General features: G+C 41.4%; 3 protein-coding genes, 1 long non-coding RNA gene and 1 pseudogene across 11 annotated transcripts; 2 read left to right on the forward strand and 3 right to left on the reverse strand.

Annotated features, from left to right (window-relative positions):
- Positions 1–3784, reverse strand: LOC135645266 (uncharacterized). Of its 2 annotated transcripts, XR_010498712.1 has the most exons (3): positions 3370–3784; positions 3032–3110; positions 1–2790 (listed from the first exon to the last, which is right to left on the reverse strand). It is a non-coding gene; the product is annotated as an uncharacterized LOC135645266 (long non-coding RNA). The 2 variants fall into 2 exon arrangements; XR_010498711.1 differs by having other exon boundaries at positions 3032–3784.
- Positions 3785–4186: 402 nt separating this feature from the next.
- LOC103996445 (uncharacterized) lies at positions 4187–5532 on the reverse strand. The gene is made up of 3 exons (XM_009417368.3): positions 5176–5532; positions 4900–5102; positions 4187–4525 (listed from the first exon to the last, which is right to left on the reverse strand). Exons 1-3 carry the CDS (start codon positions 5495–5497, stop codon positions 4331–4333), a joined length of 720 nt encoding a protein of 239 aa, XP_009415643.2. The 5' UTR covers positions 5498–5532; the 3' UTR covers positions 4187–4330.
- A 5353-nt stretch (positions 5533–10885) lies between these two features.
- Positions 10886–12083, forward strand: LOC135643970 (protein SOB FIVE-LIKE 5-like). 4 transcript variants are annotated; one of them, XM_065161292.1, is made up of 4 exons: positions 10886–11340; positions 11432–11521; positions 11606–11680; positions 11768–12083. In XM_065161292.1, exons 1-4 carry the CDS (start codon positions 10942–10944, stop codon positions 11798–11800), a joined length of 597 nt encoding a protein of 198 aa, XP_065017364.1. In that variant the 5' UTR covers positions 10886–10941; the 3' UTR covers positions 11801–12083. The 4 variants fall into 4 exon arrangements, with proteins under 4 accessions (XP_065017364.1, XP_065017365.1, XP_065017366.1 ...); XM_065161293.1 differs by having other exon boundaries at positions 11606–11671; XM_065161294.1 differs by having other exon boundaries at positions 10886–11301; positions 11405–11521.
- Positions 12084–14773: 2690 nt separating this feature from the next.
- On the forward strand, positions 14774–17114 carry LOC103995794 (protein transport protein SEC13 homolog B-like; annotated as a pseudogene).
- An 802-nt stretch (positions 17115–17916) lies between these two features.
- On the reverse strand, positions 17917–21787 carry LOC135644948 (uncharacterized). 4 transcript variants are annotated; one of them, XM_065162934.1, is made up of 6 exons: positions 21415–21787; positions 19649–19775; positions 18895–19043; positions 18592–18666; positions 18396–18464; positions 17917–18302 (listed from the first exon to the last, which is right to left on the reverse strand). In XM_065162934.1, the coding sequence occupies exons 1-6, from the start codon at positions 21595–21597 to the stop codon at positions 18231–18233; spliced, it is 675 nt and encodes a 224-aa protein (XP_065019006.1). In that variant the 5' UTR covers positions 21598–21787; the 3' UTR covers positions 17917–18230. The 4 variants fall into 4 exon arrangements, with proteins under 4 accessions (XP_065019006.1, XP_065019008.1, XP_065019007.1 ...); XM_065162936.1 differs by having other exon boundaries at positions 18592–18654; positions 21415–21786; XM_065162935.1 differs by having other exon boundaries at positions 18895–19034; positions 21415–21785.
- Positions 21788–23306: the final 1519 nt, after the last annotated feature.

A 23306-nucleotide genomic window follows, 5' to 3' on the forward strand; every position in this document is an offset into this window, starting at 1 on the left:
AACAACTAAACAGCTTTTGCTACAACACATAATTCCTTGGGTGTCAAAAGCTCGCGATGGTCGGGTGAAATTATCGCGCTGTTACAAATATCGTTTAATGGCGAGCAGTCTGTGTCTGCGTTCTCATCAAGTAAAAAGCACGGTGATATGGCAAGTTGATCTTAAAAAACCAGCGACGAAGTCTTCTTCCAAGAGGTGCCACAGAAACCTGTAACCTGTTCACTCGCTTCAAAAAAAATTTTAATTTACCTTTCATTTCTTTCTTCAAAGAAAAAAATGCTAAAATTTCGAGCCTATCGTATGATAGCCTTGTACGTAGTCTAGTTGTAATGCCCATTTTAGCACATTTTATCTTTTACATTTTTTGATTCTATACTAAAGTTTATCAAAAGGAACGCAAATCAACTCTTATTTCTTCAAGGAGGCACGGTCACTGGATAAAAATTGTGAAGCACTCAAATTAATTCAAATTAACTGGGAAAAGAACCTCAAATCAATACTAAACCCAAGTCCCAGAAAAGAACCTCAGCCTTGTAGTAGAGTAAATTCAAACTAAATGCACACAGTTTTGTAAACGCATTTTCTATTTACCAACTGGTTTTCTCTTCCCATAAGCACACAAATACCCAAAGAATAGCACTGCATACAGCAGGCATTACAATCCCTTTTTGTGTGTGTGTGTGTGCGTGTATTGTGAGTTCCATTGCTGAACAAACTTACTTGTTTTGACAATAAGATTCACCAAATTAAAGATCATTTCAAGACGAATATTCTGGTTTTGTCTAGTTCTAACATGAAAATGACTAGGTGATGTAACATATCTATAATCCTTGTAGCAACTAAGATGAAAAATGCCTTCATAATCAGTTAGTAAATTCATTAATGTTTTATCGTCAAAATATGGTCGTCATTTTCTAACTCATGTTATATTCAGATAAGCTTAGATGGCACCTTTTACCTTCTCCTCGTTAATCAGCTCTACTTCTAGGTAATAGTACCTGAAGCACAATTTCCCTATATTTATTACGCACTATGTACAAGAGCAATATGTGTAACAATAATATCCTTACTAAAATGAACTGCATAATATAAGAAAATACTTGTAAAAAAATGACATAAGCAGCAGCATTGGTCATTTAAGTCATAATAGAATACAGCAATGAAGCATAGAGAAACCTAGAGGTCAAAGAACGAGACATCTACAGGTAAATTCATTACGAGAAAGTTGTCAAAGAACTTTGGGAAATTCTATAAGCTAAAGTCATGTAGAGGTACAAAATTTTGTAAACAAAAATTCAACCTACTAAAACAACTTGTAAACACACTAAATGAAACATACAAGCTAAGAAGCATGCAGGGAAAATCAAAGGTTGTGTCCTGTGTCTATGATAGGGTAGGTAGGGCTCAAACAAGGAAAAAAGATGAAGCTCAAATTAGATATCTGAAGGGTCCACTATGGTATTAGTTTCATGACATCAGGAATATATACAGACAGAATTTAATCAAGTAGTCTTTTATGGGTTTACAATAAATTCACTAAGCAAAGGACTATAGTTGATCATATAAGTTCATAGGGTGTGCAATCACACAGATCAAAAAATGTAAATAACTAAAGTTGTTAGAAGGATAGAGAATAATGGCTAATGGATTGCAAAATTAGGATATCAAGTTGTTTTAAGAATTTTATAGCAATCTAGTGAAATGTATGCTGACAAACAATGATCAGCAATACAACAATAAGAAAAGTATTTATGGTACACATCTTATATGAAGTTCAGAAACATAGCAAGTACTGTTGTTCTGCCATATATATCAACTGTTGGACAGATTGTTGTTGTAAGAGAAACTAGGAAAAGAAATAAAGTAGAATTGGAAGTTGACACAGTGTGAGCACCACTAACCCAACATTAAAATAAGTATAAACTAATGGAAAGACAATAAAAGATCAAACAAATATCCAAGCAATATTAACAAAAAAGCACACTGAAATATTGATGATTCAAAAAAAGAGGTTCAGAGTCCAAATAATAATTAGGTGAAGCACTTGGAAATGCTTAAAATAACACCTAAGCCATCCTTAGATAAAAAAACATTGATAAAGAATTATTAGCACAAAATGTTGATAAAAAACAATGACAATTAAATATCTTCAAACCATTCTCCTTTTACAATTTGAAGTTAATTATTTACATCCTCTAAAACAGTTTAGCTCCTCAAAGACCAATAGTGACTCCACAAGAAGATCACGAACTGTTATGAACCAATGATGAACACCTGTGTTCTTCTGTAATAGCTTACACATTCAAACCTAAACTTACTTCTATACTAGCTTATCTGCTCAGACTAGACTTACTTTTAGCAGGTATGCATATCAAACATCACTAGGTTCTAACAAGAGAAGAGTAAACAGATGATCATAAAAAGGGAAATATAAGATACATTGCAGCAAAAATTACAGACTAGCACATCAGAATTTATGAGCTCAAAAGTTTTCAGCAAGAATTTAGTAGGATTATATACCAATAGAAGGATGATTACCATCATCAATATGAGGCAAAGTTCGTCATGCCACCATAATAGGAGAGCTTCTCCCCGTCGCCATCATGATAACCCTCGAGACAAGAAACACCACGTCAACCACCATAGTCAAGATATGGAATTCAGGAACACAGAGAGTCGGCACATCACCTTCGTCAATTGAGATCTCGATCGATCTTTATCGACATCCATAGGTCCAAGATCCTGTATGCACGTAGCGACATCAGTTGCCCGCAGGGTCGCATTCCCATCCTTATCAAGACGTGAACCAAGAAACAAAGAATAATTAGAAATTAGAAGACTGACTAGGGCTTGTTGCGATACGTGTGGAAGCAGATCTATGTGGAATGCAACTATGGGTCCAAGATCCAGTTCCCATGCATCGACCGAAGAAGTCACGGGTGGCTTCTGCCACGAGTCGCAGAGGCACAGTCCCACACAAAAGAATCAGGAATCAAGAATACAAGCTAAGTGTCCAAGATTCAGTACCCACATGATTTTACCCAAGAAGTCTTGGGGAGAGCTTCAGCCACCGTCCACAGGGGCACATTGCCACCCCCATCGACACGTTCCTCCATCCGTGCAACAGAATAATAACGAATCAAGATGAGAAACAAGAAACATGAGACGGCAACAGAATAATAACGAATCAAGATGACAAGCAGATCTCGACGGTCTGCATCCGTGCGTCACCCAAATAGGCACATCGATTGGACCAAGAAGAGCCCCTCATGGGCACATTCTCACCCTCATCGACGCGCCAGTCCCGAGGAACAGACGGAAACAGAAGAATCAAGAATCAAGAAGACAAGTTAGGGTATGGTGGAGTGCCTGCGGAAGCAGATCGGGATGGGTCTGGATGTCGAGCAGGGTGTCGAATCCTTGGCCTTGAGGACGTCCTCGTACTTGGCGGGGCGGCGGAGACGCGGGGGATCATGGATCTGTACGCGATCGCAGGCGCCTTGATGGGGCCGGCGGTGGTCACCACCGGGAGGCCCGGAAGAAGGAAGATCAATCACGCTGGGCGAAGAGGAGGGAGAAGGAGGAGGACGATGGGAGGAGAAGAGGAGGGAAAGATAGGAGTCGGCGTCGACCCCAACCAATAGGTAGGTCGCGATCAAGTCGGAGGGAAAGGTGGGCACGGCAACCAATCATTTCGATCGCAACCGAATTATACGGTCGTTACGACGGTGGGAATAATGGAAGGAGGCACTCTGCTCCACGACGTGATTTAAGAACCGACTTAGCCGACGAGAAGCGGTGTTGGCACACATCAGCAATCACGCTTTCGGATCGGGCTTAAAAAGAAGGAAATAAGAATACCAACGGAAAAAAAAACCGGCGTCGGCGAGTCGGTTCGACCGTGGTTCGTTCCCGACCCCGTCGAGCCGCAGCCACGCTATCCTATTGGGATTAAAAAGAAAGAAATACGAATAATCGATGACAAAAAACCGGTGTTGGCGAGTCGGTTCGACGGGCTCGGGAACGAGCCGCACTTGAATCGATTTGGTTGGTCACATGGGTTCAAGCAACAAAGCCCAAATTGGTTCGACAAGAGCACAACCACGCACTTTGTTGCTCCAAAGCAATTATTAGACAGTTGGAGATGCCATGCACAACCACGTTTGGCACACAACAGATGACCACGGATATGAAGAACAGAAGCGACCACTAACAGAGATGACAGATTCAAACACGACACTTGTTGCTGTTGATGATGCAGTAGGTTCCCATATGAGCCCACAGAGAGAGATCAGCCAGAGAAAGTGGAGGGCATGCAGTGAGAAGAAGCTCAACTCCCGACCTCTGCGATGCTCTGCAACGCTGGCCTCCACTGCCCATGCCGCGCTGGTGCTCCACCACCGCCACCACCACCAACGCCACCGAAGCTGGCCCTTGACCTTGTTGAATTCCCCATGGTCATCATCCCCCGCACCACCTCCTCCAGCTCCGCATCCATTGCCGCCTCCTCCTCCTCTTTCTGTTCCTGAAATAAACTCAGGTAATCAGAAAGTAGCAAAAGGCACGAGAACTATGACGCTATCTTCAACTCATCACTCTCGACGAGGCAAACACGAGTCACTGTGTCAGATAAGACTCGGAAAACAGTGCCATACGCTGTTCATGTTCTTTTTCTCTTTTCGTAGTCTTTTGCCCCTTGTTTTGTCTCTGTTTTACCCTTTCGCTGAGAGATTCTGAGTGTGGGGGAGGTGGATGGACGCCGCGAGTCATTCGCTGTCGCCATGAAAGCCTAAGGGAATAATCCAAGCAGAAGCCTTGCGAGCTACCACGGCAATTCGTAGTATATGCAGCCATAGTACTGGTTTTCGTGGAAGAAATTACTGGGGAAGTAAAACATACCATCGCCGGAGATGTGTCTGGCTCGGCCGCTCCACTTCCACCATCGTTACGTGACTGACGTCTCCGGGCTCCGGCGATGGTGGTGGCGCCCCCTCTGCCGCGGCGGCTATGTCCTCTTCGGGGCCTCCTGGTTTTGTCCTCCTCTTTGACGAGCAGACGGCTCAGCTTAACGTGCCTCTTCCACGCGAACTCTCTCACTACCTCTGCAGCGATTACACGCCTCAAACCTCTGAAGCGAACAGGGAAAAGGAAGGAGTACAGAGTAGAGAGAACGACCTTCGAAGCTGATGAGCCGATAGACGTGGCCGATGTGGAGGGCGTCGTCGGGTCGGAGCAGCTTGAGGTGCTTCACGGGCGCCGCTCCGCCGGCGCTGCTACTGCCGCTGCAGCTACGATAAGCACGGAAGGAGGAGGTGGACGATTGAAGCGCCGGAGGAGGAAGCCGGGAGGGGTAACCGTCTACGATCACGGCGACGTAGTGGCCGGGGTTGGCGGCCATGACCTGACTGGCGCTGAGCGACCAGTACGCCCTCTCCACTTTGCCTCCGGGGTGGTGGATGACCACCGTCGCGGCCTCCGCCGCCTGGCAATTTCCCATCTCTCGTCCTCCTGCAACCTTATGGAATCAGTGGCAGTTTGAGATACATGGCAGCATTTATAGCTTTACGTGGAAAGAGTTCACGTATGATGAGGCTTTTGTTGGACGGCAAGGAGGTCTTCACGGGTGCCTATGGACGACCGAGATTTTCTCATGTCTCTATCGTACGGTGAAGATCTGGTTTACTTTTGAGATCAACTCGATATTGAAGGTCGACCATGCCATGAGAAGGTCGACCAAGAAAACATTCTTCTAACTACATACAATATTGAAACCACATTGTGGTTGAGGTATTAAGATCACCAACAAAGCTAAGGAAGATGAAGACAAGTAGGAGAAGGCCAAAAGAGTGGTAGAATGAGTAAAGAGGGTGCCAAACTTGTTAGGACATTGGACTGTTCTCACCTAATGATCCTTTGGGGTCGTGTACTACTCTATCAAACTCATCTTTTGAGCAGGAAACTTGGAAGGGAAACTCAACAGGAATTTTATTTCCAGAGAATTGGAATGAAGAACACATCAACAAGACAAAGAAAGAAGATAGGAAAAGGTGTAGTCAAACTGATCTACTTAGGCAATCTAATGCTCCATTTTTGTTCTCTTTAACATTAAAACAATATAACATCTTATTCTCATAATTATTATTGGATTAGAATAGTGGTAGATTCCCACTATTTTAATGCTCTTGGAATGTGAAGCTCCAAACATTTATCAACAAGTCTATACCTATACCCTCCCATGATGAAAGGGAAAATTTTGTTCTTCAAATCCTATCATTATTTTAAGATTCAATCACATTCGTAATAAATTAAAAAAATATTTAAAATATATTAGACATAGCCCAATATCTAGATTCTAATTATTTTTTGTTTGGATTAGGGACCATCATGAAAGAAAAAAAAAAGGCAAGTGCATGATGATGTGACATGAATGAGAGAAGTGTTTCCACACATAAATCATACAAACAAATGGAATACATCCTCTAATGGAGTAGGCTTTGATAGGTCACATGAGGAACAAAATACATAGCTTCAAAATTGAATATTGTACATCTCACCATCCTACTTGGTGAACTTGATCTACTAGAAAGACAAGCAAACATAAAGAGTATTTTAACCATTCTTCTCCTTCATCAAGGTGGTTGACTGATTGGTTTCACTGAACAGAAGCGACTGCATTGTCAAATGTTTACTAGGAGAATCAACACTGATCATGATGGCACATCTAATACATTAAAGTAGCAAGTCATTTATAGCTCTAGCTTTTGGTTTTATCTTCTCAGAATGGATTGCACCCTAAGAAAACTTCCTCAAGATCCATGTGAAGCTTTGGAATGGGACAACAAAATTTAAGAAAGCAAGCTATGTACTTGATGCTTTGGCATCTGAGATGATGTTAGGAATTCATAGACCATATTCATGCAGGAAAGAACAGTCATGACAAGCAAGAAAAAATAAAAGCAATACAATCTTTGAGCAACATTCATCATGCAAAACAGTACTCTCCTTAACACATCTATGGTTTTTATGGGAGTACTTCTGAATGAAACTGAGGAAAAATGAAGACTGGGGGATCAAGATAACGTTGGTCAGAATCAAACATGTATTTTATGAATGCAAATCTGAGCTGATTAAGAGAGCTACGCAGATACAAGAAATCAACATGATTTAACACTGTAGCAAAGCTTCTGTAGCTTTGATTGGGAACTATTCCAAGTTCATTCCATGCCCACTCTGACACTCTGGAGGTGTTCATAGAGTCTTTCAATTGCTTTTTTTTATTGCTAGCTTGCAGTCATCCTATGTGCATCATATCTTTCTCTTCTCTTTCAAGTAAAAGGCAAAGTGGGGATAGATTTGGAGTTACATGATGTAAAAAAGCTGGAAAAATCAACATGAAAGATGCAGACAAAAGAAAGGTAGAAGAATTATGAAAATTCAAATAAAAAGTCTCACCTTTTCTTTTGGTTTGACTCCATCTTACATCTCAATAGTATGCTCCACAATGAACTATTTACCACCAAGTGGTGTCTTACTCCAAGACCTTGCTATTGCAATTTATAGTGGAAGATGAAGATTGAAAACTAGACTTATGTTGCAAGAGGCCAGAAATAAGAGAACAAGACATTTTACCAATATTAAATTTTTACCGTTTTAGGGATAAATTATTTTCGAATCGTGTATATGATCTATTTAATGACGAAGATTAGAGTCGAACCTAAGATAAGATATTATGATCTATTGTCAAAATCTTTATCAGTTAAACTAGTTGATACCTTACGATACATATGTGCCTCTTTCTTTTGTCTAATATATAATTATTATTTGTGTAATATCATTTTATCAATTTGACTAGTACGATATACATGGATTCACTAACATTCACAAAGAATTAGTTGTAGGCTTTTTGGATTAATGATCACCAATCAAAATTCTCTGTGAGATGTTGGAATTTAGTATAAATTGGTCTATTTCTTAGCCATTTAAGCTTCTAAAATTATTGATCATCCAATCAAAACTTTTGTCGACAAATCATCCTGAATATGATTTAACCTTACTGACCCCATTGGCAAAAGGTTAGATAGTATAGATTAGAATCCTTTGATGTATGTATATAATTCTAAAAGTGAAAAAAGAGAACCAATTTCTCCAAATTGTCTTTGGGTTGGGTGATTAGATTGTGGCACAACATGGCCCATTAAGCACCACAGAATGTGTTCATCTGATCAACCATTGGATCTTATTTGTTGATATCCTAATTCAACTTTTGGATTTGATTTAAATTAAGTTGGACTCCATCATCTATCCGAAGATTCTGCAGAACAATCTTTGAGATGACACTTCAATTGTGTCAACTCAGAATGGCCTTAAATAATTTCACAAGATTGTAGAAACTATCTGTAAATCTACTTTAAAAGTGCCTTAAGATGGACAGGACCAATTCATAACTATAATACTGTGTACTAGATTTCCATTTGAAACATCAAATACTACATACTCCTACCAACCTGCTAATTTTGAGTTCATGAAATTGTGGACTACATTATATCCCAAATCAGTATATAAACCACATAGTTTGGAGTAATTAAAGGTTATTTGAATATATATTATTTTTCTGATCTATAATAAATGCTTATGTTATTGGTTTTACCGGATGCCGATCACACACTTAATCTTTGTTTTCACTTTAATCTCTCATTGTGCTCAATAAAGTAGAATTATTCGTACTCTATTTATTCTCACAGTGGTAAACTTGTTGCCATCAAAAGTTAATGTAATGTGAATTTATGCTATTTTAATATTTACAATAAAATCAAAAGACCTTAATGAATTTTGTTAAATTATTAAATAATAATTATTAAAAATCTTGTAATGGAGAGAGTATGAGTCAAGTTAATCATATATGGATCAAACATAGTATATGTAATACAACTTTTTCAATCAATAATAATATGAGATCATATACATGAATACAATATATATATTTTTATTATTCATGTATGGGTTTAATATTGTAATGATGAATGTAAGTCAACTTAGTCATGATGAACATATATCAGAGATACCATATGTAATATATGTAATTTGACTTCTTAAATTATTAGCATATATATAATGATACCTTTTATGGCATTTTATTTTCCTCATCCATCTCTAACTCTAAGTAGCTTCCATAAATTTGTGGACCTTCACAAGTGGTGCTCATGAGACCTGTGGAAATTATACTGATTGCAGGGACACTCTACACACACAGAGAGAGAGAGAGAGAGAGAGAGAGAGAGAGAGAGAGAGAGAGAGACTATGGAAAATGGAATGACCATAAGTGGGAGGCAGCATGTGGTGACATTTATTACTATGAAGAATAAGTCCTTCAACTTGGACTGCATGCAAGTCTCGGATGCAATCCTTTTTCTATGACTACTACACTAGAATAGCTGCACGGTCCACATAGAAGGAGATGCATCCACAGCCATACGCCATGTTAAGCTATCCTCAACAGCATCATGGCCTGCATTAAGTGCCATGGAAGGAAGCCTGACATGGTAAGACTGCACCCCCCGCCCTTCCCTTTCCCTCGAACCCATATCATACATATCATGGAGGTCGGAGATGTGTGAGTCCAATCCATGTTCCCAAGTCCTTCATTACTGTACGTACCATTTTACCTTTGTGAAAGAAAGAAATTAATAGCATTTAATAATAAAAACCCACTGGTAAAATACGATAAAAAAAAATAATAATAATAATTTAAAAGTATCATCCGATGGTCAGCAAAGGGTCAATTCACAGATTACACATCCCCGCACGTGGAGTCTTTAATTCCTATTATTGTGCCACGCCCTACCCTCCAATAAGACAGCCTCTCAGCTGCACCGAAATCCACACATTAATTGCTGGATTACGCGATTCAATGGCCCACCCGCACCAAAATCCAAATCTCTCTTGACCGAGTCATCCCTCTCATCCATCCACCTGCCTCGATCGACACTCTCTTTGATCACGATCCTCTTCTCGGAAGCTTGCTTACGCACGACACCATTTTACTGTTGTGTGTGTGTGTGTGTGTGTGTGTGGCACAGACGAGCACTAAGCTGGTGTTGGGGAAAAGCCAAGCACCTTTTACTCAAGATGTGGACTGCCACTGCGGACACCACTCGGTCTTCCGACAAGCAAGTCTTCTCGGCAGGTTCACCGTCCCACGGATCGACGAGCCTTTTTAAGTTTTAACCCACCGTGTTATTTTAACTACGTGGTCACTGTGATGTGGTGCTGTACGGATGGCAATGGCCGGAGCTGAGAGACGACGACCCGACCCCATGCTTGTGATACCCACAGTTTGAGAAGATGATGATGATGATGATGATGATGATACACTGCAACACGGAGCTCCTCTACGTCTTCTCTGCTCACGGGAAGAGGTACACAGTGCCTCGCTGTATGGCATGTGAAGCTGATGAGGCTCCATCCCTTATCCCTTGTAGAGATGGGCAAGGATTGCCTCATCATACAGAGAGGACATCACATATATCAAGCGTATGAGAGATGGAGGATCTACGTACCAGAGATACATGACTTGGAGTATCTACGTACCAACGTGCATGTGTCTGTGATCGCAGGTGAGAGCCCGCTGCCCAATTGGCAGAGTTAATTTCGTCACCCGGTCCGGTCCAAATAACCGGAGAAAGCCGGAATCTGCAAAAAAACCGAACGGTACGCCAAGTGACGTTACGAGATTGAACCATACTGGTCCGGACGATTTCTGCCGGTTCACCCTCCGGTCCAGAGAATGGGATTTGGGCTTGGATCCTATCCGTGGCCCCCCCCGACTCCTCCCGTTCCCTTGTCCTTACTAATATGTCTGCATCATTGAAGGCTGTACAAAGCCACACAGAAACGGAGGAGAGGAGGAGCTGCTACTTGCGGAGCCCCTCCTATATCGATGAAATGAAGGTGGGAGAGGAGGAGGAGGAGGAGGAGATGAGCTCAGACTGCAGCAGCGGGTGCCAGTCTGGTTGGACCACGTACCTTGAACAGTCCTCCGAGTTCTGCAAAACTGTCGTCGATGAGAAAGGTGGATCCTATGAACACGAGGAAGAGGAGGAGGAGGACCTGTCCATGGTCTCTGATGCATCCTCTGGCCCGCCACAACTCCGTTTAGAGGATGAGAATCATAGCCGCTGCTGCCGGAAATCCAACATCGGCTCTTGGGACACTGGCTGCCATGGCTCTGCCTTCGCTCCACCTGCTGCGATGGCCAAAGACGGCTTCAAGAAGAGGAGGATTGGAGATCCTTCCTCTGCTTTGGTTGATACCGCCACCTCTCCTCTCTTCAGCTTTTCCAAGGCATATTCCAATGCTAATCTTTTCTTTTATGTCTCGGTCTCCATCTCTTTTTCCCTCGTTAAAGATCTCTCTGAAATCACTTCCATCGCAGACAAGCTTCAACAAGGAAGACAACTTCATGAAGCCATTTACGGAGCATGTTTTGGACTTCCCTTGTAGCTTCTCCTATGTCCATGTCGAGGTACATTTCAGGTTCTTCTTCATGCTTTCTTCCCTTCTTCAGTATGTCCTTTTTCTCTGACTTTTGTTGTTTGGCACCCTGCAGGAGAAGTCTGCTTTGCAAAACCCAATGAACTGCCTTCAATCCTTTACTCTTTTCAAGCCAACCCCAGTAAGACCAGTTAAGTTGTTAATGCACTCTTATTTCTGAAACATGCTAATTCTTTCACTGTCCCAACCTTCTAAAATATGTTGTTTTCGATTACAGATGTCCAGCAAAGGAGGGAAGAAAATATGGTGATAGTTTTGAGATCCCTGTTCTTCAAAAGAAGAAGAAGGAAGAAGGAAGAAGAAAGTAGAAGCAGCAGCAAGAAGTTGTGTAGATGTCAAATGGATCTTTCCTTTGGCCTTGTTTTGTTTATTTTATTGGTCTCCAATGTCATTATTTTCCTTTTTGGCTTGTCACTGCAGCAGGGAACAACCTGAGCAAAAGAGAAAAAATCATTTGTCTTCTGTTCTCCCTTTTGTATTATTTCTTTTGTCATGAATGGGGATAACAAAATGGGGCTTGTGGCTTCTGTTCACTGTTGCGTCCATACTTAGCAAAAGGTCTGGGATTCTTGGAAGGAGCCACCAGCCTGTGTTTCCTTCTCCACCACCTGCTATACTCTGAACTGGTGGATGAGAGAATGGGTGCAGAACATGTCCTTGAACAGAGAAGGTTGCTGGATGGTCACTTTCAGTATCAGGGGTTGGCTTAAAACACTCCATATTGATGTGTGCAGGGTGAGGAGCAGAATCCAGTGACTCAGTGACTTCAACTTGTAGGCCATCATCTGGAACATAAAAAAAACCAAGCTGGAAATCTTGCAACAGTGGACTTGCTGTCAGTGTTGGATCAAAAGGAAATTTTTTGTAGCAAGTTCATATCCATCATGAACATGATGCAACAGCTAGCTGAGGACAGCTGAAATAGAACCACTCATTCATTTTGCTATTCATTCTTTAAATTGCTTCTTCAGAGGAAGTAAAACCAAAGTCAATTTTTTTACTTCACCTCTCTGTAGAGGAAGACCCACTGATTTTGCCATCCAGTAGACCACTTTGTAGAACAATTAATGCCTGCAATTGAAAGAACAAAAGTTACTATAATCCTATATTCAACTGAGTCTAAAGATTTATATATATGGTTTTATTTTCATGAAAAGTGAACTTATTTCTGTAACCAGAATCTAATCTACAAAATGACTATCTTATCAAACAACAGGACACACCCTCATTCTTCATTATAGAATTGGCCTGAAAAGAGGAGAGCTGGCAGTAAACACATCACACAAGGCTGCCTCACTACTGTGGATGTGAATCTGACAGCATATGGAATCGACATCCCTGGCTTCCAGCCAACACAGCTCCCCCCCTTTGAATTCCTTTTTCCAGTGATATTTCACTTCCCTGACATGTATCCTTGATCTGGGTGTGGATCGAACTCCATGACAACGCTCTCCCAGGCAAAATCTAAATCTGGGCCTCTCTTTATCTTCTCATCCTGTTCATATTCCTGAGGCTCTGACAGGGACCTGAGGAGGACTCAGAGCCAGCTGCTCTGCGCGTCCTCCAGCCAGCACAAAGCAGCATGCGCGTGCGTGCCCTGGCACCACAGCTCGCACGGATGCGCCCATGAGCCGATGAGGAGATACGGCCATCTAAAACAAATCTTAGTTGTCTAGATTGCAGAAACCTTTAGGTTTACTGCAGAATCTCAAAACAAAGCTGGTAAAAAATCCTGCTGCTAGTAAACCGAGATAATGTGGATTCCATACCTCTACTTGTTGGTGAGAGAAAACCTTCAAATTCTGCAACGTTTCCATGCACCTGAGGTCGAACACCTTCCAGGCCCATCCTCGATGAATGGTGATTAATACAAGAACCAGCAGCTGAGGCAGCACGCCAGGGGGTTGTCATCCCTCGGTATGCTTCGGCAACCAGCAATGGGGCCATATCATCGTGCAAGGCATCGTTTAGGAAGGAGAGGTTTAATATCAAGCATGTGGAGTGCATTAACACAGCTTACCTGGGACTGCGGAACGTGTCCTTCCCTCTGTCTCGTCTACATCTGGTTTCTGACGTAGGAAGCCATCGAAGTCAAGCTAATTAAAGAACTAAAAGATGAAGAGGATCAGATATAGCATCTACAACTGCATCTGCTGACAATAGCAGGAGGGAGAAGGATTCAAAGAAAGCAAATGAACATCCCAGAGCGCATCACTGTTGTGATGGAGAAAAGGAGAGCATAAGAAGACTTCTGTGCCATATCATTTCAGGACTGAATGAGTTACTCTGCGAGCTTCTGTCAGTTTGTGTTCCTAATGTATCAAAGACAAGAATCTGTGCTCTAAAAAGAGCTTGCAAACTAATCACAGTATGAGTGATCAGTTCAGCTTCCATGCAAGAAAATGATACAAAGATTTACTAACTTCGGATGTCATCCACCTTCTCTTTCTCATCTCTTCTACAAAACATTGTCTGAACTCATCAACAACCATCGAATCTTCATTATCCCCTCGATAAACTTTGCCGAACAAACTCATTGCATCTGCATTCAACAACTTAATTGTCCTACCATAACCTTCACTTCTTCCAATCTCCTTCCTCAAACACCTCAAGATTCTCCTTCCTAGGAACTCACTGCAACTTTCAGCGCACCATATAAGGAGGTGATCATTTACAGCACGGAAGCTTCCGACTTCATGAATTTGTGAGTGGTGCAGATGAACAGACACCGAACCAACACACATGGCTTGGCTTAGCTGAGACTGGGAAATCAGAAGACAACTACTAGATTTCCTAGTGGAATGAGGACAAACACAAACACAAACAGAACATTGTTTTCAGTAGCATTACGATATCTGAAAACTGGTTTGACTTGATTCAGAGCTCCTTCAAAGCTCAAAAGTGATGTGATCCGCAATGTGCTTCAAAGCTTCAGAGATCTTTTCCTTCTTTCCAATGGCGGCGTCCGTCGCTTATGTCGGACATGTCGATAGTAAATTATGGATCCGATGATTTGATCGACCAAATCCCGTGAACCAAATGTTGACCTCAAGGTCAAAATTACAATGACCCGGTCCGTCGGTCAAAATCTTGAGACTTGGGCGGTTCGTGCGAATGAGCCGGGTCGGATTGACCTTTGGCCCATAATTCACTACATTAGATCGTCATAATTGATGGAAATCAAATACAAAACAGGCAAAAGACAAGAAAAATGCGGGTTTGGATTTGGGTTCTGGAGAGAGCAAACCCGACCCGTTCAAAGCATCGGGCGCCATTTGTTCTCTACGTTGGTCGAAAACCCCCCACCTTTCATTCATTCACGACGGTTCTTTTCAGCGTTCAGCGGAAGCCTCAAAATCACATTCTCCTCGGAAGAAGCTTCCCAAGTCTGCGCTCCTGCTCTATAAATCGTAAGCTTTTATCATGTCTCCATCGATCCGTCAGCACGTGCTTGGATCTTGCTACCGAAGTAGTACTCTCTTTCATTTTCCTTCTAATCCGGAATAGGTTTGCCGTCGATTTCGTGAAGGACGAGAGGAACCTCTAATCAGGCCGGATCGTATTCGAACGACATGTGTTCGATGAATTGCCTCACTTAATTTAGTGAAGCACATTCGGTCAGCTATTTACTTTTACCTCCGTTTGATTCAGATTGCCTTGGCAAAGAGTGGGTTGTACTCGCTCATCGTCTTGTGATAGTTGGAACTCGTACATCCTGATCTGCTTCGAGAGCCAATACTGACTGACCACTGCTGATCATGAGGGAAAAATAATACCTTTTAGACTTGTGTTATTGTGTGTTTTCCTTCTTTGCTCTCTGTTTCCATACATACTGTCTTTGATCTATGGTATGCGCAATTGAATCCTTGTGTAAGCGGATGAAATTGAAGCATTTTGTATTTGACTCATGATCGTCCATGTTCTTTTTGTTTAGAGTTTCTTATGAACTTCGATTATCTTTTGAATTCCGTTTGATTTTGTGAATCAACTGATAGTAAAAGCTGAAATTTTTTTCTTCCTCTTGCAATTAACATGCTGGAAGTTTTTTACTTGTCAAATTGCTGATAAATACCGGAAATATGTTACGGTTTCAGAGATGTAATATTATGTTCTTTTGTCAGTCTTCCGGTTCTAAGCAATTTTGGATAATTGGAGTAACACGATGGTTATGTCGAGCTGAAAAGACTGCTTAGTTTTCCAATCGGATTTGATTGCACAATTTTAATGCTGATTTGTGGTTATAGGAACTTGAATTATCAAGGAATATTTTGCAAGAGGTATAGAAGAGTTGGAGCAATGCCTTCCCAGAAAATAGAGACGGGTCACCAAGATGTGGTCCATGATGTGGCGAGGGACTACTTTGGCGACCGCATGGCCACAGCATCTTCTGATACGACCATCAAGATTATTGGTGTCGGCAGCTTTTCTCATCAACACCTTGTGATACTGAGTTGCCATCAAGGTCCAGTTTGGTAGATTGCATACCATGAGCTCTTGTCATCAACATCTTGCAATACTGAGTTGCCATCAAGGTCCATTTCGGTAGATTGCATACCATGAGCTCTTGTCATCAACACCTTGCAATACTGAGTTGCCATCGAGGTCCAGTTTGGTAGATTGCATGCAGTGATCGCATCCTGCAACTGTGATGGCCGGGTAATCATATGCAAAGAAGGGAACAAACCAGATGAGTGGACTCAGGCCCATGTTTTCACAGAGCAGAATAGTCCTGTCAACTCTATTGCATGGGAACATCTCCTCCATCTTTACTGCAGGAAATGATGGTGGTTGGGACACCACAAGGATCGGGTGATTTCTGCCACATGGGCTCCAGCTTTTTGGCCCCTTGTCAGTGCAGGACAGCTTGATCCAGTAGAGAAGCTTGCTTCTGGTGGCTGTGATAGCACTGTAAAAGTGTGGAAGCTTTACAATGGTTGCTACTCTCCGGATGCATTCTGACTAGGTAAGAGATGTAGCTTGGGCACCCATCTCGGGGATTCCAAAATCTTCCATTGCCAGTGCTTCACAGGATGCGACAATCATGGATATGGACAGTGGCAGGGGAAGGTGATGGATGGGAGGGTAATGTTTTGTTAACTTTCACACCACTGTTTGGAGAGTTTCATGGTGGTCGCTTACAGGGAATATATTTGCGGTGGCTAATGGGAACTATAATGTCACACTGTGGAAAGAAGCCGTGGCTGGAGAGTGGCAACGGTTGAATCATAGATGTCCTGATATCTGATTGGATTTCCTCATCGTATTACTTTTAGATTGTTAGGGGATGAAGTTGATGGTAGAGTCTCAGTGGTCTATCAGTCCAACTTGATTTGGATTCGAGATGTTTTCGAATGTCTGATATGGTACCGATCTATATTAAGATCCGATGTCGGATGGAATTCTCAATTTGATCCTTCCGACGCTCAGTGGATTAGATAGTAGTAGGGAAAGAGAAGGGTGTTAATCGTATGTGTGTGCCTGCCTTTTATAGTCGATATTCACCAAATATTTTATGTTTAGACTTCAGCTGACATGGTATATTTGTTGGTTGTATCTTTTTTCTACTGATTTGGATGTCTATGTCTCATTTAGAAAATTTTACTGTGCTGTGATAACTTTCTTTGCCAAACTTGTCTGCTTATGCAATCAGATTACTGAAGAATTTACTGGCATCTTGTGTGCTTTCTCCTTTTTCCTGTTTTCCTATTGGGTAATACACTTTGGTGCTGCTGCATGTGGAGTCAGTCCTGTTGGCATCAGGTAATATGTCAGTGTTGGTTTTGATGGGAGGAGTTGGTGCAAAGTCCATGAATCATAAGATGCCTAAATGGCATGTTTTGGTAGGTGAATGGTGACTTGCTTGAGAAGTCATAAACTAGTGGAGCAATAAATTGTTGTTTATGTCAGGATCAACATTGCAATATACATGAAGTGATGCAGATATCAGAGATGCTGACAACGATGGGAGAAACAGATCACATGAAGGAAACATAGAGGGAACAATTTGGAAGGAAGAGAGGGACATGTGATGATGACCACCGGTGGCTAACACAACTGCTGTCCTCGCATATGTTCTTGAAACGAAGAGGAGACAGAATCACATGCTCCCCTTCACCAGTTTGTCCCCACCGCATTGTTGGATGGGAGACCACTTTTGTCGTCTCACCATAGCCAATTCGATATCCATATATCATCTCTCTCTCTCTCTCTCTGTTATCATCGGATCACACAACTACAGAGCTACCAAAAGTGCGACAAGCACCATTAACACAAGAGAGAGAGAGAGAGAGAGAGAGAGAGAGAGAGAGAGAGAGATAGAGGCATCTCAGAATCGACCGTGATAAGAACCACAATATACTACAGAAGTACGTAAAACAAGACATCCATTTTGATAACAGTTCCAGGATTTGACACCTAAAGAACAAGAACATGACATTTCTTACTCATTCTCAGCAGTGCACCATTGATAATGTCCCCAAGCATACTGCCTGAGTGGCCCTTACTGCAGTACTTATCTACATTATAGGACTTGAACAGGAAAATTCTAGCTCCCCAAATCAGTAACCAAACTTGTTCCGACACCCAAACTCATCTTACATATGTTACATGATGTGGCTACAGATAGCGAAGGCCTACTACCAATCTGTTAGCAAGATAAAATGTAGGAAGCTCCTCTCAGGTCAATTGCAGACTGTCTTCAATCTCTTTGCAGCCTGCACAAACCCTATGATAACCTGCAACTCGTCCAATTGCTTCAGGAAACACAAGAAGCAGTTGAGTTGGCTGTGTCAAGCTTCTGGATTTTCGATGAACAAAGAAACCGACATGAGGAAATACAAGATTACCTGTGACATGAAGTGCCTCTGGACTGCATCAACTAGCTGCTCTTTAGAAGGGTTAGGACTGGCATCCACCTTTTGCAGAAGAAAAAATATAAATCAGACAAGAGGATAAAAAATGATACACTGGAAAAGAGAAGATCAGCATCAATGAAAGAGATTCAGGACTATTTTTAACTCGAAGAAAATATTTAGAGCTTACAAGATTAAAATGACGCCAATATCTCCACAATGCTCTTGTTTCCAGCTTGCTCAGGTCAACTTTCTGCACCAACCACTTACATCATTTCTCCGTAAGAAACACCAAGATACTTGTTCAATGCATCCAATCGTAAATTTGTACACAAAATGGTCCAGAGTACAACAATTCAGATGACAGAAGCAAATGTAAGACATTCCTTGATGAAGGAAGAAGATGTCAGGTGCTAAGACCCAAAAGCAGAATCATGTTCAAGATTTTCTTTCAATGCAATTGTTTATGCAAAAGTTTTCGGTATAATCTTACCATTGCACCCCTGGAAGATGAAATAGATCCCTTAGAATGTGAATCACAGGACTGAGACCGGCTCAAGGATTTGTTAGATGACCCTTTATGGTGCCTGACTCTTGACCTGTGTGGCTTTTGTGCTTGCACATCATCACACACTGCAAGAACTGGTGACAATAAAAATAAAGTCCAAAAGGCCAAAACATGATGAAACCATGCCAAAAGACATAACCGATGTATCTTTCTTTATTGTAAAGAAAAATTCTAGTCTGTCAAGATGTGTTTAAAGAACATCACTCTTCACAGCCTTGGTCATTAGTGCACTTCTATTTTCCAAGAAATGGAATTCCATATAAGCATGCTTAAAAGCAATGATCATGCTATTACTTTTTTGTGTCGAATGAAAAACTAAACCTTGGCTAATCAAGTAACAAATGCTTTCCTAGAATAATACCCTGGAAAACATGAAACAAAATGATCGCCTCTTATACAAAGCACAGAGGACCAAAGAACAGGGAAAACAAAGACTAGGGCAGGACCGAACAAACTAGTACATACCCTGGATAGCTATTTGAAGCAAAAGATCTAGGGCATATATGAGATTATGAAGATATCTTGATATCAGTAATAATTTCTACCTAAATGATGATGTAAATTAATCCGGTTCCTGATATGGTGATTTGATCCTACATAGCATATGGTTAAAAAATGACAATTAAAAATGAGGAAAGCAGTTATTAACTGACGGAGACAAGACCAGCGGTAAACTTACCCACATCCGAACCATTCCAGTGCATGTTGTCGCATTCAATCTCATCATCTTCCTCATGACCAGTAGGGGCTTCAATGACACTAAGGGCATTTCTTTGCAGTTTCACTTCTATGCCATTAGTAAGAACCTGAAATTTCATGTATTACAATATATATTAAGATGCCAATAGTGAAACAGATTGCTTCATAGACCACAATATGTCATGTGCAAAGACCAGAATTACTTAAGAAAGTTAAGAAAGATAAATAATCATACGACAATGAAACCACAGTCATTGCAACTAGATGCCACAATCATTCAAGATACGCAAAACTACCAGTGCAGGACCATCACTAGTTTTTTCTAGCTCTCCATCATAATAATAAATAAACTAGCAATGCAGTCAACAACTTTGGAAACAGTTGGTACGTCCAAATTAAATTGGGAATTTGTTATTTGACAGAAGGTCTATCTGTTGCATTAAGCACCAAAAGTTCTTACGGACAATTAATTACATATTTTTAATATGACACAGTACATCTTTGATAATGTTTTCAGCAACTTTATTTTGCACTTTAGCTATTGTGTAATAGAATGCCAAAGTGATCGCACCCAGCAATAATGCCTGAAGTACACATATTAGATTCGGATTACGAGGACCAAGAAAGAAATGTTCCATGCAAATTCATTCAGGTTGGTATATTGTGCACTTAATGAATGATGTCAATGACAACAAGAACTTGGAAAAATTCAGAAAGAACAAGATTAAAGCCAGAGAGACCAACAAGCGATGCAGAAAATTTAAGGTCCATATAATGAATAATAAGGATAATTAGCAAGTAGCAAGTGCAGGAAACAAAAATGAAAGGTTCAGAGTGTATCTTTTACTCAGATGAACAATGAGATAATCATGTCAGTTAGAAAAAGAAAATTAAGGTTGATATTCACTCAAAGAAAAAGTTAACCCCTTTGCTTTCTGTCTTCCCTGCCAACAGGATCAACCCACTAAACCCTAATTAGAGAATGCAGAATGCCCCATCAGGAAGAAAATCCTCACCCTCGAAAGTTCTGGATCTACAAATATAAACCACACATAATTTACAAGTCTATTGAGCTAGTAATAAACAGAGGGAGACAAAAAGAAGGGGAAAATTCACTATGACTGCCATCCACGTTTGATCATGCTAGAAATTCATTGCGATTAGAACTGTTCGTTGTGCAAATGATGTTAACGTTTAACCAGATCTCAAACAAAGACCAATTGTTGGGCTCTGTCACTTAATAATCCTAACAGAGCATCTTGAATAAAGCAAAATTGTTGAAGAGGAACAAAACAAGAAAAAATTTACTATGATGAATCTTGCTTGCAGAAACCAAAGATGTCGAAGCAGCTTAACAAATTATGGCTTTTCATAAGAAAACCTAAGCTTTGAGTCACTTCATATAAAATTAGTAAACGTAAAAGTAGCTAAGCAAATGCGGGTTTGATTCCAGAAAAAAGAAGCGGAAGAAAAGGTCATGATCATCTTTTATCGAGATCCCCACTGTCAGTCTATCTTTTACTTAGTCCAAGAAAACAAGAAGAAAACCCTATCACATTAGAGCCGTAAACTCCTCGAATTGCAGCATTTTGCGCAATTAAATCCCCGCAAACAAAACCCAAATTGATTTTGACCGAAACCCCACCAAATTGAAAACAGAACCCCTTCGAGATCTCGTAAAAGAACAAACTATTCACCGAGAAACCAATAGATCAATAGAGATCAAGCAAAGGGAACTCAATTTACCAGCCAATGCCATCCGCCGAGGCCGACAGCCTTCTTGACGACCCCCTGGAGGCCGACGAGCACCGACTTGGTCCGGTTGTTGCCGGTCACTACCACCTTGGTGTGCCGCGGCAGCACCGACAGCTCCTCCTCGCTGCTCTCCCCGGAGCTATGGTGGCACCCGCCGTCCATTGCTCCCAGCATCGCCTTCCCGCTCCCCTCCACTCCACCCACCTCAATTCAGCACCAAAAGGGATCAAAGAAGTCACAGGAATCAGATCCCCGCGCCAAATCGGAACCGGAGATCGAGCATTGCAACGAAAAAGATGCAATTTTGGAGAAAATTAGGGATGAGTCATTTGGGGGAAGGAGACGGGGAGAGAGAGAGAGAGTGAGACTGTCTCTCTTTTTCTATCCTTTTCTTTGGGGTGTCTCTTCCGGGCTGTGAATCCCGACGACCGGGAAAGGGCCAACCGGAGGCCGACACGTAAACCCAGTCGTCGCGTCGGGCCCGAGAGCGCCTCGGATTCGACGGTAGCGGTTACGGAGCGGGGGCGAGGCGTGACTCTTTGCAACGCGACATAACGGGTTTCTTCTTCGTGGCCGCACCGGGTGCCGGATCCGACCCGCTAAGGGTCTTGCGTGTTGGTGACCGATCCACGGGCGGAATTAACGTAATAATTAATTCGGAATAAATCGTTCCAATAGAATTGCTTTGTGTTCCAAAAAAAGAAAAATTACTATAACATGAATTTTCAGTGAAGGATTTATTTCATTACTTGGATATTAATCTTTTCCTCATGAATTCTCCTTTATTTTCATGATTCATATCGATGGCTTGGCAAATGAGAGGAATATGATTCACTAAACGCTTTAAGCAGAGGGATAAATTCTCTCATAATAGCAGTAGTATTTATCGGAGCATTCTTTTAGAAACTTATTTTTATTATTTTAAACTATATACAATACATTCTTTCTTACACATACTAAGATTTCTTGTATATGCATATAAGAGAGAGAGAGAGAGAGAGAGAGAGAGAGAGAGAGAGAGTGAGGATTTGCTTCATTAGGATTGCCTGAAAGCAAGGTAGGTGTAGCTCAGCTTCATTTGCATGTCTTGATCCCATGAAAAGGGAGAGAACATGAGAGCCTGCTTTAGTCTCAATCTTCATCAGCTGGACTTGACAGCACTTGAATAGGCCTCAGGTAGATAGATCATTGAGTTGCTTGATGACAATTCTTCTTGGATCAACAGCTATCCACTAAGAATCTTTGACAGTACTCTCATAATCTGTGCTAGACATGACACAATTAAGACAGCCAACCAAGCTTCCACCCACCTTACCCATAGGTCATGCTTGATGATGGTAGGTGGGTGGGTGGTACACAGCAGCTGTTTTTGAGGATATGTGACCAGTCTGATTATGATTGCAGCAAGTGGTCAAATGTATCAGTACCAGCACTGGAAAGATGTATGTATGTATGCATGTATAGAACCTTGGGATTGTTTCCCTCAGGCCATTCAGCTGCACATTTTAGTTCCTGTAAGCAGGAAAAAGCCACATCAGACTGGGAAACAGGGTTCCAAGGTGTCAAATCCACAAGATTCTCCACCTGGGTTTTGTCTACTATGTGATTTACCATGTGATGCTACATGCAATCACATTAATTCACTTTTAATAGTCACTGCTGCATATTTACACTGTTGCATTGTATTCAAACAACATCACTGTCAAGTCAATTCCAACTACAGCTGTTGGTTTGATCATTATGATGGTGATAGGCTGGAATCCAAGAAGATGATTAGTGTGACTAACAGATACATACAAAGGAGAAAATTTTTGTGACTCAAAATATTAGATACCAAGTTATCAAGGAGCAACATAACCAATATGCCAAAGTTCACCCTTCTT

The sequence above is a fragment of the Musa acuminata genome, chromosome BXJ3-8, assembly GCF_036884655.1.
Source record: "Musa acuminata AAA Group cultivar baxijiao chromosome BXJ3-8, Cavendish_Baxijiao_AAA, whole genome shotgun sequence".
Classification (NCBI taxonomy): domain Eukaryota; kingdom Viridiplantae; phylum Streptophyta; class Magnoliopsida; order Zingiberales; family Musaceae; genus Musa; species Musa acuminata.